This window comes from Thalassophryne amazonica, chromosome 5 (genome assembly GCF_902500255.1).
Source record: "Thalassophryne amazonica chromosome 5, fThaAma1.1, whole genome shotgun sequence".
In the NCBI taxonomy this organism is placed as follows: domain Eukaryota; kingdom Metazoa; phylum Chordata; class Actinopteri; order Batrachoidiformes; family Batrachoididae; genus Thalassophryne; species Thalassophryne amazonica.
Window position 1 is genome coordinate 51356960 of NC_047107.1, and position 12692 is coordinate 51369651.

Consider the following 12692-nt stretch of genomic DNA (forward strand, 5'->3'; position numbering starts at 1 on the left):
TCAGATATTAGAGTAGCTACAAACATAACCTCTTCTTTATTTGTGAACAGGAATCAAGAAGCCTTCAAAATGAAATCACAGAAATACAGAAGGAGAGACTCGGTATGTTCTTGTTCCACATTGGGGTTATTTTTGTTGTGATTTTAATTTCACTTCCTCCATGTATGTTGATTTTTTTTTTTTTTTTTATTCTCATTCTTCTACAGCCCCAAATCAGAAAAGGTTGGGATGCCTGCAGTGATTCTTGCATTTACTTTGACTTCTGTTTCGTTGCAGATTGTATGAACAAAAGATATTTCACATTTTGTGTGGTCAACTTTATTGCATACATCCATTCCTGCATTTCAGTCCTGCAACACCTTCCAAAAAAAGTTGGGACAGGGGCTGTTAAGGGTTAGTATTGAAGTAAAAAAAAAAAAAAAATTTTAATGATTTAATTTCAAATCCGTAATCAGGATTTGATACAAAAGCAGTATCCACTGAAATGTTTAAAAACAATGTCCCTCAAAGAAAGAAAAAGCAAGTCCCTTCAGCTGATTCCTTGTTTTCACTCGGGGTCGCTACAGCAGATCCAAGGTGGATCAGCATGTTGATTTGGTACAATTTTTACATCAAATGTCCTTTCTGACGCTACTTCACATTACATGGAGAAATGTGGTAGGGGTGGGGTTTGAACTGGGAACCTTCCACATTAAAAAATTCCAGGAATCTGGAGCAGATTCCGTGCATACAGGGCAAGGGCACAAGCCAAATCTGAACATGTGATCTCAGATTCCTCAGGTGGCACTGCATCAAGAACCATCATTCATCGATAGCTGATATAGCTGTATGAGCAAGGGCTTATTTTAGGATACCTTTGTCAATCATTGCAATATGAAGTTACATTCACAAATGCCACTTAAAACTTTACTTTGATGGGGGGGGGGGGGGGGTGTTAACCTTGTGACATCAACAACGGTGGGCTTTGAGGCATCTGGGTTGGGCTATCACACAGTGGAAACGTATTGTGGTCAGACAAAAACTTAAATGCCATTGAGACCAGTCCAAAAGCCATAGTCTGTCATGATATGGGGTTGTCAGTGCCCTTGACACATTTAATTTGCACTTTTGTGATGACAGCATTAATGCATAAAAGTACACAGATTTTAGAGCAACATACTGAATGCTGCCTTTAAGACAAAACATTTTCCAGGGATGTCCGTGCACATGACAAAACCGCATTTTCCACACATTATAAAGGCATGATTGCAGAAGAAAAGTGTATGGATGCTGGACTGACCTGTCCTCAACAGAATACACGGACAGTTTTGAAAGGAAAAATGTAGCAGCAGCAACAATGACCCCATATTGTTGTAGTCCTTAAGATGTTTGTCACAAGAATTGGACGAAATAACACCTGAAACACTTCATTGTTTGTTCTGCTCAATGTCAAAATATCTTAGGTGTTGTGGGAAGGAATTACATTACATAGTTTGTGTGTGTATGTTACAGGCCTTAAATGCAGGGATGGATATACCAGTATATTAACAGATAAAATGAAGCTGACCACACAAAACTTGAAATATCTTTGGTTTATACTGTTTGAATTGAAATAAAATCAGTAAATGTAAGGAGGATTCCTGCATTACTTTTTATTTGCATTTTCCCTACCATCCTAACCTTTTCTAATTTGGGGTTTTATTTATTGTCTACACCCACTTATCCCACAGAGGGTTAATTGTACATTACATTTTCCAACTTTAGTCTGTAATCTGCATCAGATACTCAAAGTGCTTTACAATAATGCCTCACATTCAGGCTGATGTCAGGCTGCTGCCATGCAAGGCGCCCAGTACACACCAGGAGCAACTGGGGGATTAAGGACCTTGCCCAAGGGCCCTCAGTGATTTTCCGGTCAGGCTGGGAATTGAACCGAGGATCCTCTGGTCTCAAGCCCAGCGCTTAAACCACTAGACCATCACCTCCCCGATTTATTTATATTCATGAGAATAACCAAATGTAAGACTCATTTATTGCAGAATAGTTTTAACTGAGCTTTATATCAATTCTTTTCAACCCAACAATTTTTACAGTGGGGCCAAAAAGTATTTAGTCAGCCCCTGATTGTGCAAGTTTTCCTAGTTAGGAAGATGAGAGAGGCCTGTAATTTTCAACATACATACACTTTAATTATGAGAGACAAAATGAGAAAAAAAAAATCCAGGAAATCACAATGTAGGATTTTTAAAGTATTTATTTGTAAATTATGGTGGAAAATAAGTATTTGGTCACCTACAAACAAGCAAGATTTCTGGCTCTCACAGACCTGTAACTTCTTCTTTAAGAAGCTCTTCTGTCCTCCACCAGTTACCTGTATTAATGGCACCTGACTCCAAACTCAACCATGGCCAAGACCAAAGAGCTGTCAGAGGACACCTGGAAGAAAACTGCAGACCTGTACCAGGCTGGGAAGAGTGAATCTACAATAGTCAAGCAGGCTGGTGTGAATAAATCAACTGTGGGAGCAATTGTAAGAAAATGGAAGACATACAAGACCATTGATAATCTCCCTCGATCTGGGGCTCCATGCAAGATGTCATCCCGTGGGGTCAAAATGATCAGGCACTTAAGTGGCTCTACTCTACTCTTTTCTACTCTCCTATTTTACTCTTCCTTTTTAGATATATATATGTATACTGGCATAGTTCCACCTTAGAATTGGAATATAATATATAAGATATACCTTACTGAATTTTCATGAGAAGAGTGAACAAAAATCCCAGAACTACACAGAGGGACCTGATGAATGACCTGCAGAGAGCTGAGACCAAAGTAACAATGACTACACACAGAGGGACTCAAAATCCTGCAGTGCCAGGCATGTCCCTCTGCTTAAGCCAGTACGTGTCCAGGCCCGTCTGAAGTTTGCCAGAGAGCATATAGATGATCCAGAAGAGGACTAGGAGAATATCGTGTGGTCAGATGAAACCAAAATAGAACATTTTGGTAAAAACTCAACTAGTCATGTTTGGAGGAAGACGAATGCTGAGTTGCATCCTAAGAACACCATACCTACTGTGAAGCATGGGGGTGGAAACGTCATGCTTTGGGGCTGTTTTTCTGCAAAGAGGACAGGACGACTGATCCATGTTAAGGGAAGAATGAACGGGGCCATGTATCATGAAATTTTAAGCCAAAACCTCCTTCCATCAGTGAGAGCATTGAAGATGCAACTTGGCTGGGTCTTCCAGCATGACAATGATCCCAAACACACCGCTCGGGCAATGAAGGAGTGGCTCTGTAAAAAGCATTTCAAGGTCCTGGAGTGGCCAAGCCAGTCTCCAAACCTCAACCCCATAGAAAATTTGTTGAGGGAGTTGAAAGTCCATGTTGCCCAGCGACAGCCCAGAAACATCACTGCTCTAGAGGAGATCTGCATGAAGGAATGGGCCAAAATACCAGCTACAGTGTGTGCAAACCTGGTGAAGACTTACAGGACACGTTTGACCTCTGTCATTGCCAACAAAGATTATGTTACAAAGTACTGAGTTGAATTTTTGTTATTGACCAAATACTTATTTTCTACCATAATTTACAAATAAAGTCTTTAAAAATCCTACAATGTGATTTCCTGGATTTTTTTTTTTCTCATTTTGTCTCTCATAGTTGAAGTGTATCTATGTTGAAAATTACAGACATTATAAACTTTATAAACTGCTGAGATGATTTTTTTTTTTCTGTTTTCTTGTCATATGCTTGAAGTGCATCTGAAAAGTATTCACAGTACTAAATGTTTTCCACATTTTATTTTACAGCCTTATTCCAAAATGTTTTTTTCTTTAAAATTCTACACATAATACCTCATTATAACAATGTGATTTTTTTTTTTAATCTTTGCAAATTTATTAAAATTATTAAAAAAAACACACACATGAACGTAAGTATTCACACCCCAAAACTGAGCTCAGGTGCATCCTGTTTCTGCTGATCATCCTTGAGATGTTTCGACAGCTTAATTGGAGTCCACCTTGAGTAAATTCAGTTGACTGGACATGATTTGGAAAGACACCCCTGTCTACATATAAGGTCCCACAGTTGACAGTGCAGGTCAGAGCACAAACCAAGCATGAAGTCAAAGGAATTGTCTGTAGACCACCGAGACAGGATTGTCTCAAGGGACAAATCTGGGGAAGAGTACAGAAACATTTCTGCTGTCTCAATAAGCACAGTGGCCTCCATCAGCTGGCCAACCTCATGGAGTTTGAGAGGGGCTGCAAAGAGGAATGGACAAAACTTCTTAAAGATAGGTGCGCTAAGCTTGTAGCATCATATTGGGGGAGGTGATGGTCTAGTGGTTAATGCGTTGGGCTTCCAATCCCAGCCTGACTGGAAAATCACTAAGGGCCCTTGGGCAAGGTCTTTAATCCCCCATTGTTCCCGGTGTGTAGTGAGTGCCTTGTATGGCAGCACCCTCACATCGGAGTGAATGTGAGGCATTATTTGTAAAGCGCTTTGAGCATCTGATGCAGATGGAAAAGGGCTATATAAATGCAGTCCATTTACCATTTATTCAAGAAGACCATATTGCTGCCAAAGGTACATCAACACAGTATTGAGCAAAGGGTGTGAATACTTAGGATACATGATTTCCTAAGTTGTTTTTATTATTATTTTTAATAAATGTGCAAAAATTAAAACAAAAGTTTTTCATGTTGTCTTTATGGGGTACTGAGAGTAGAATTTTGAGGGGGAAAAATGAATTTCATTTTGTTATTAGGCTTTAACATAACAAAAGGTAGAAAAAGTGAAGCACTGTGAATACTTTCTGGATGCACTGTAGTAGTACCTCTGTAGTAGTGGGGCTTACATTTGATAATTTAATTAATTTAATTTAATTAGTTTATAATGCGCCAAATCACAGCAAAAGCCGTCTCAAGGCGCCTTACAGAAAACAAGTCAACATAAAATTTAATAAATAATAAAAAAAAAAATTCAAATACATAAATAAAAACAGAAGTAAAAGAATAAAACAAAAACTATTCATAAGAAAGAGAATAAAAATAGGTTTTGAGTCTTGACTTAAAAATGTCCACGGACTCAGACTGCCTCATGATCGCAGGAAGACTGTTCCACAGGGTGGGTGCACAATACAAAAAGGCTCTTTGACCTGCTGACTACTTCTTCACCCTGGGAACACAGAGAAGTCCCGCATCCTGCGACCGCAAAGCCCGGGCTTAATTGATTTTTTTTTTTATATATATATATATATATATATATATATATATTTTTTTTTTTTTTTTTTTTTCTTTTTTTTTTCAAAGTCTACAAGACTAACATGATACTTGAAAAAAGTTTCAGTATTATCTGACTACAGAAATGTAGTTATTTTGAACTATGGCCATATGCCAAACTAATATCACTTTTTATGTGCCTGCAGAGATGAAACGGCTCACACACGAGAATATGAAAAAGATGGAAGAGCTAATGTCGAAGAAGGAGCACCCAGAAACCGAGAAGTACAAAGCTGCTTTGGAAAAAGGCCTGGCTAACCTGGAGAAATACAAAAGCATCACCATCATGACACAGAATGTCCTCAGGGTAAATTTATTGTACTGTTCCAGAAAATCCAGTGTGCAGCATTTGTGATGTAAAAAAACAAAAAAAAAAAAAACAAAAACCATACGAGTGCTGAAGCAACTATATCATTTATATTTAGATATTATTTTGATAATAATTTGAATTTGTTATTGAGGAAAAGTGCTACTAATCTCACAGTTTCAACTTCTTAATGTGAAGGTTGAGAAAGCAGCAGCTTTTCTTCGTTTTAACTTAGTGGAAGGGTACATCGCACCTCTGCTGTGGAGAAAAAAAAAAAACACACACACACCATAAAAAAACACTGCATTTTACTGAATCCCTCTTATCGAGCGGACAATACAAATATGAACCATCTGTTCCTCTGTAGGCGGCACGGTGGATTAGTGCTTAGCACTGTTGCCTCACAGTGAGAAGGTCGTGGGTTCAATTCCCGTGGCCTTTCTGTGTGGAGTTCACATGTTCTCCCGTGTTTGCATGGGTTTCCTCCGGGTGCTCCGGTTTCTTCCCACATCCAAAGACGTCCGGGTTAGGTGGATTAGAATCTTTAAATTGTCCTTAGGTGTGCATGTGGGTGTGTCTGTGTTTGTTTGTCTGTTTGTGGCCCTGCGACAGACTGGCGTCCTGTCCTGGGTGTACCCCGCCTCACGTTCTATGACTGCTGTAATAGGCTCCAGCACCCCGCGACCCTTAATTGGACTAAGCGTTTGAAGATGAATGAATGAATGTTCCTCTGTATATGACCCATGGTCACAGACATACAGTCATAAAATGACATCAATGAAGCAGTGCGCTCTCATTATTTTTATTATACAACCGGGTATATAAATAATTAATACAATCACTCAACACTGATAGATGAGATATTCGTGTATAATTAGTGAAAATCACTGCGTTGATATAAAAATAAATAAAAGGGGATCCAATACAGAACCCTGCAGTTAAATAACCCTGGATAAATAAAAATAAATGCCACTCACGGGATTCGAACCTGCAGTTTACAAAAGCTCTGATTAACAGACGGAAACTTTACTACTGTGCTACAATCACTGTGTTATAACAGGAGCGTGAAATGCTTATAATCAACAAGGAGATAAATGTATGTTTTAAAAAAGAGAAATTAGATGATGTATGGCATGGGTTAAAGTTCTCCATCACCGCGACGGATTTCCGTCATTTGGAAAATTTAACCACACATACGCGTGCGCACGTGGTGTCATGCGTGTTTTGGGGCCGAAATATGATAGTCTCACTGTGAAAGCAACATCCCATTCTGCGCTAATCGAAACAGCAGCAATGTCAGCGTGGACTGCAGAGGAAGGGACTGTGTGAATTTTCACTCCTCTCCGCTCTGTTTACTGCTTGCTATGAGCCACGGTCCTTGTCCTCTCTGTCTTCATGGGAACATTGGCAGACACTCCCCAAGTAGAGCGAGGTGTGGCTTTGCTTTGAACCAATGAAGCAATGATCCAACTCTGCTTCAATGGTTTGTCGCTTTATCTTAATTTCCCCCCGCTAAAACCCTAAAGAGCATATGTCTGTGAGTAATATTTACCTTTTTTATATTAAACCGACCTGTTATGGTCTTCTAAAACAGTTGATAGATGTATTTTATAACTTAAAAACGGGACCAATGCTAACGCGTTAGCATGTCTATGGCGTTTTCAATGATAAAGTTAGCATTAAGCTGTTCGCATCTCAGCACAGTTTGTGTGCATGTTTTCTGTATAATAAATAATGGCTTAGTGTTTGTTGTTGTAAAAGAGTCAAACGTATTACGAATTATAATTGATTTATTTTTATTTATATATTAATAATCAGAAGAATCAGAATCGCCTTTATTGTCATTGTAATTTCCATTACGAGATTTGAGTGCAACTACAAAAAGGTGCTTTCCGTGGTGCGAGTAATTTTTAGCCAAATGAAAGATCGTGAAATTTAACGGTAAATTATTCAGTATATGCACAACTAATATAAACATAAGGTAAAATAAAATGAAATGTGGACTAAGTAATGTAAAACGAGAATTATATACAACTGGTTAAGTTTAATGACAATTTGTTTCGGTCAAACCACATCTGTGTTTTTACACAAAAAATAAAATGCAGTAAATTGCAAATTTTGTCTTTTTCATGAAAATAACTTATTAAAGATCACATATTACACTTTAGTCAGGCCTTTAAAATACTTTTGTGGACTCTTGCTGTAATATGTTGTCAGTGGTTGAGATAGTTTCTGTAGGCATCTAAAAATGCTCATAATCGGATGAAACCTGATGGAAATCTCTCAAAATAAAACAAAACATTCAAGGTATGTTTTTGACGAGAATATAACATAACTTTATTACAAGGTCAAACGTTGATGTTGCACGATAAAGGCCTTTTAATAATAACTCCAAGAAATAATGGCAAAACTCACATGTAAGTAAAAAAAAAACAACAAAAAAAAACAACAAAAATGATTAATTGATTATTAAAATAATCGTTAGTTGCAGCCCCAGTTTGTTTTAGGAGTGAGAGCATTTTACAGATTAAATGTGAATAAGCCAGTTTTGAGTTTCTCAGTGCGCATGCGTTTTCAAAACTGGTGACAGTGTTACTTTGTGCACAGCAGAACAACGTTGTCAGTTGCTTTAGGCCCTAATTTTGTATTTTATTGACTGTACAGCGACACAGCACCCATTTGGTGCATACACCGGATTAGAACAAATCAAAATACTACAGAAGACAAAGAATTTTTACTTGACAGTTTGAAGTGAGTTTTCTTTGTTTCAGAAGACTTCATACCCATTAAAATTCACCAGAATATACAAAATTTGACTTGCTTTTTAAAAAAAATTGTGGGGGAGAACCCCCAGACCCCCCATAATCAATACTGTGTTTTTACTTCACAGATTGAAGTGAGTTTTATTTGATTCAGAGGGCTTCATACCCATTAAAATTCACCAGAATACACAAAATTTGACTTGGTCTTTAAAAAAATGTTCTGGGGGAGCACCCCCAGACCCCCCAGAATCAAGACTACACCTCACCCCCACCACCCTTTTATGTACCTTTATGTTCAGGTTTTGCATTCTTTTTATGCTTCGTCTGTCTCTCTTTAGAAGCTATTTAGAATTGATTTGTATGCTGTATAATGTGTTTATTGTATTTATTGAGGAAAAAAACAGTGTGTGCCCCCACTATGCCACATTTTAGGGAATTGCTGGCATTGATTTTTGCCAGGAAAAAATTTCAGTCAGACGAAAATTTATTGCCTTAACCTATGATGTATGGACATGCGTGTAGGGCCGGTCCGCAGCCTGCTGAGGTGCACTGGGTGTGGCTGCTGCAGCCTGGTGCAAAGTGAAAGATGTTTTATGTATTTCCACGTGACGACAGAAGGCAGAGACACGCACCTGACAGAGGAAAGTTGTAAGTTCATATCCTTCAAAACACAGTACGTGTTCCCCAGCTGGGACATCCAGGAGCAGAGATCTCAACAGCAGCTGCTGTTGGCGGCCATGCTCCCCTGTCCGTTCAGCACCCAGACTGTGTCACTCCGTTTCTGTGTTATGTGGTCATTCATTTTAGTTATTTATGTCACTGCATATGTTGGTATTGTCGTAATTATTAATATACCTGTCCTGGCGGTGGTCTCTGTGTTTTTAATGTGACACGTTGTGTGCACTGGGCTGTCATTTCTAACTGTCATTGTGCTGTGATCAGCTGACAGGCACCTCCCCGTGCTTTGTGCGCTCAGACGTGGCTGTCCGGCTCCCATGTGATCATGTCTGTACATACATTTTTATGCAAGTGTGCCCCCCCATGTCACGTGTAGGGGGAACAGGGGGCGTGAAACACATACCCCACATGTGTTTCGGGGGGACCGCACACGTGCGATACACATGCATGCCACTTGTGTGTTGCTTTTTGCAACGCCACATTCGTGGGGGCACTTAAAATTTCACATCCAGCTTGAAAGTGATTGTCTGCTCACTCTTTTCCGGCCCCATCACAATTCTGCAAACATCACAATACTGTGATGTTTGCAGAATTGGTGGATACATAACAGTACAAAATGTAAAAGAAAATGTCAGTTATTTATCATGATTCAGTAGTCTTTAGTTGGAGTCCTAAGGCATTTGACTGTATTATTGTGTTTAATTTTTAGGGCATCTTCTTGGCCTGTAAAATCAACTGGCTGGATGACCCCAAACTGCAAGAGATTGGCATGACGTTGGAAGAATTACCCATCTCTGACTAGAATTAAGATCCTGCTTCTTTTATATCTGTTTTATGTGTCTGTTGTATAGAAAATGTTCAATAAAACCTTAAACACCAGTGTTGAGATTTGTTTTAAAAAGACATATAAATGGACTGAATTTCTGTTGTGCCTTCATGTGCGTCAAACTGTTTTACATTGATCCCTCACATTCACACACAACGTCAGGGTGCTGCCATGCAAAGCGCTTAACTGAAAACAGGGAGTATCCTGGGGATTAAGGACCTTGCCCAAAGGCCATTAGTGATTTTCTGGACTGATGGAGATTTGAACAGAGGATCCTGTGGTTATAAGCCCACCACTTTTAATTACTTGACCATCAAGTGGATGGTGTTCAACTTCCTGTAGAGTGTGTGTGTGACAAGGACAGTGCTCTTATACCTACACGTGTACAGTAGTGTTCAGAATAATAGTAGTGCTATGTGACTAAAAAGATTAATCCAGGTTTTGAGTATATTTCTTATTGTTACATGGGAAACAAGGTACCAGTAGATTCTCACAAATCCAACAAGACCAAGCATTCATGATATGCACACTCGTAAGGCTACGAAATTGGGCTATTAGTAAAAAAAAAAAAAGTAGAAAAGGGGGTGTTCACAATAATAGTAGCATCTGCTGTTGACACTACAAACTCAAAACTATTATGTTCAAACTGCTTTTTTTTTAGCAATCGTGTGAATCACTAAACTAGTATTTAGTTGTATAACCACAGTTTTTCATGATTTCTTCACATCTGTGAGGCATTAATTTTGTTGGTTTGGAACCAAGATTTTGCTTGTTTACTAGTGTGGTTGGGGTCATTGTCTTGTTGAAACACCCATTTCAAGGGCATGTCCTCTTCAGCATAAGGCAACATGACCTCTTCAAGTATTTTGACATATCCAAACTGATCCATGATACCTGGTATGCGATATATAGGCCCAACACCATAGTAGGAGAAACATACCCATATCATGATGCTTGCACCACCATGCTTCACTGTCCTCACTGAGTTTGGGGGTCGTCTCACAAACTGTCTGCGGCCCTTGGACCCAAAAAGAACAATTTTACTCTCATCAGTCCACAAAATATTCCTCCATTTCTCTTTAGGCCGGTTGATGTGTTCTTTGGCAACCTTCTCAAAACTTTGAGAAGGTTGGCTATACTTGTGTATTGCACAGCACATTTTAGACTGAGTTCACCACTCCTGCTGGAGATAATGTTTTCTGTATGTACCTTTTGTAACTGGCTCTTGACTGAGTAAGCATATCTGCGCATTTTGCAGGTTAGTACAGACCTCCAGGAGCAGAGTTTGTGACCTCTGGAGATTTTCAGACATCTTCCTTTTGGGAGTATTGAGCTACAGACACCAGACTAGCTCCAAATCTGGGACCTGATACTTCAGTAGGGGGTTTGCACACATCACAGGGGGTCACAAGGTTTGTGGTTGTAAAAATTAGAATTGCATTAGGAAAAAATAAGTCCTATACAGGCCAATTACCTATCTCTGGAAACCACAGCGTGAAGCAGATGAGAGTCTGATTCACAGAGGACAGGATGCCACTCCCACTCAGGATAAAGTAATTTTTTGTCCAAAGTCCAGTCTGTAAGTATGCACTGGCACCGCACCCACAACACAATGGACCCACCTTGAGTCCTGGATGGCAGACAACCAGGCCATCCCTGCCTCTTACGTAAGTATCTACGGCAGCCAGGTGAAGCTTGGGCATCCTCTTGGCCTTCCCCAGCCGCTGCAGTCCTCAACACCGAGTGCTGGATCTATGTTCTGGGTCATGCATGGGGAAATGAGGCACCTGTCCAAAATGTTGAAGATGACACTCCCTCACAATGCAAGTGATACTCCTCATCTTGGTTTCTCTAAGTTAATATAATACAGTTATTCCAGCTGTACCCAAAGATGCTTGGTTAGCGTCTAAGCATCACAAGACGGTAAGCACACGACCCTAAAGACTTGGTCCCTCATTTCTGCAAAGATAGAGGTCCAGCAACCTTATGACTCCAAAAGCACTTCCCAAATGTCCATCCATTGAAGCACTGAACAGAGTTGGAAGCAGAACACATTCCTGATAAAACTCAGTAGTCTGTGTTTCTGCTATGTACAGCACTCACAGCAACTGTGTACAGACTGGCTACGATGTTTAGCATTGTCTTAGAGCCCCACAAATTCTCAGGATTCTCAACCTTTCTTAGATACAAATAGTGGGGTCTAAAGGGAAAAGGTTTGGTGCTACTGACTCAGTGCACAGTAATCCTAAACTGGTTTTTAGCATTTTGCAGTTCTGTTAAAACAGGAAGCCCTGGCTCTGATGGCAGGATAAAAAAAGTTAACTTTTGTGAGGTTGTAGATTAATATTACATTACACAAATTATTCACATTTAGCTGATTAAAACCAGCTGACTCTGCACTTAGGTAATTCATTTCTCACTATCTGTCTATTCTCGTTAAAGATAAAACATGTTTTGACCTTGTTGCAGTAGCTGGTGGTAAAAGCTGAAAGTTTAGAACACTTTACAGCTAGTCCATGCTGGTGTGTGTACAGGCAAAGGTCGCATAGTTTTTAGTATTCTTCTCGTGGAAAATGATGGAACATCCAGTTTACCATCTGCTGCGTGCAGCCAGTGTGCGACTGCAGCACAGCCTGTATGGCTGAACTGTAGCTGGGTGAGGACCCAGTACTTACTGTGTAAGCAAGCATTCAAAAGCTGAATTTGATAGCGGCGTCTATGGGTTGCCAGTGGAGGTCAATGAGCAGTGGGGTAACGTGGGTCGATTGAATACCACACACGCTGCCACGTTGGTCACTTTGATATGTGTGAAGTAAAATGCAATTCAGACTGGAAGTCAACTCTCAAAC

The 12692-nt window shown here is 39.7% G+C and overlaps 2 protein-coding genes and 1 long non-coding RNA gene across 4 annotated transcripts in view; 1 reads left to right on the forward strand and 2 right to left on the reverse strand.

The window, feature by feature from the left end:
* cenph (centromere protein H) overlaps positions 1 to 9822 on the forward strand; it is a 30350-nt gene extending 20528 nt beyond the window's left edge. For both annotated transcript variants that reach the window (XM_034170205.1, XM_034170204.1), the window contains 3 exons: positions 51 to 102; positions 5417 to 5577; positions 9727 to 9822. In XM_034170205.1, coding sequence (XP_034026096.1) covers positions 51 to 102; positions 5417 to 5577; positions 9727 to 9819 — 306 coding nt within the window. In that variant the 3' untranslated portion in view covers positions 9820 to 9822. The remainder of the gene's footprint in view (positions 1 to 50; positions 103 to 5416; positions 5578 to 9726) is intronic.
* Positions 1 to 12692, reverse strand: part of LOC117510476 (betaine--homocysteine S-methyltransferase 1-like) — a 366504-nt gene that overhangs the window by 110942 nt on the left and 242870 nt on the right.
* LOC117510478 lies at positions 9710 to 12337 on the reverse strand. The gene is made up of 2 exons (XR_004560734.1): positions 11656 to 12337; positions 9710 to 10175 (listed from the first exon to the last, which is right to left on the reverse strand). It is a non-coding gene; the product is annotated as an uncharacterized LOC117510478 (long non-coding RNA).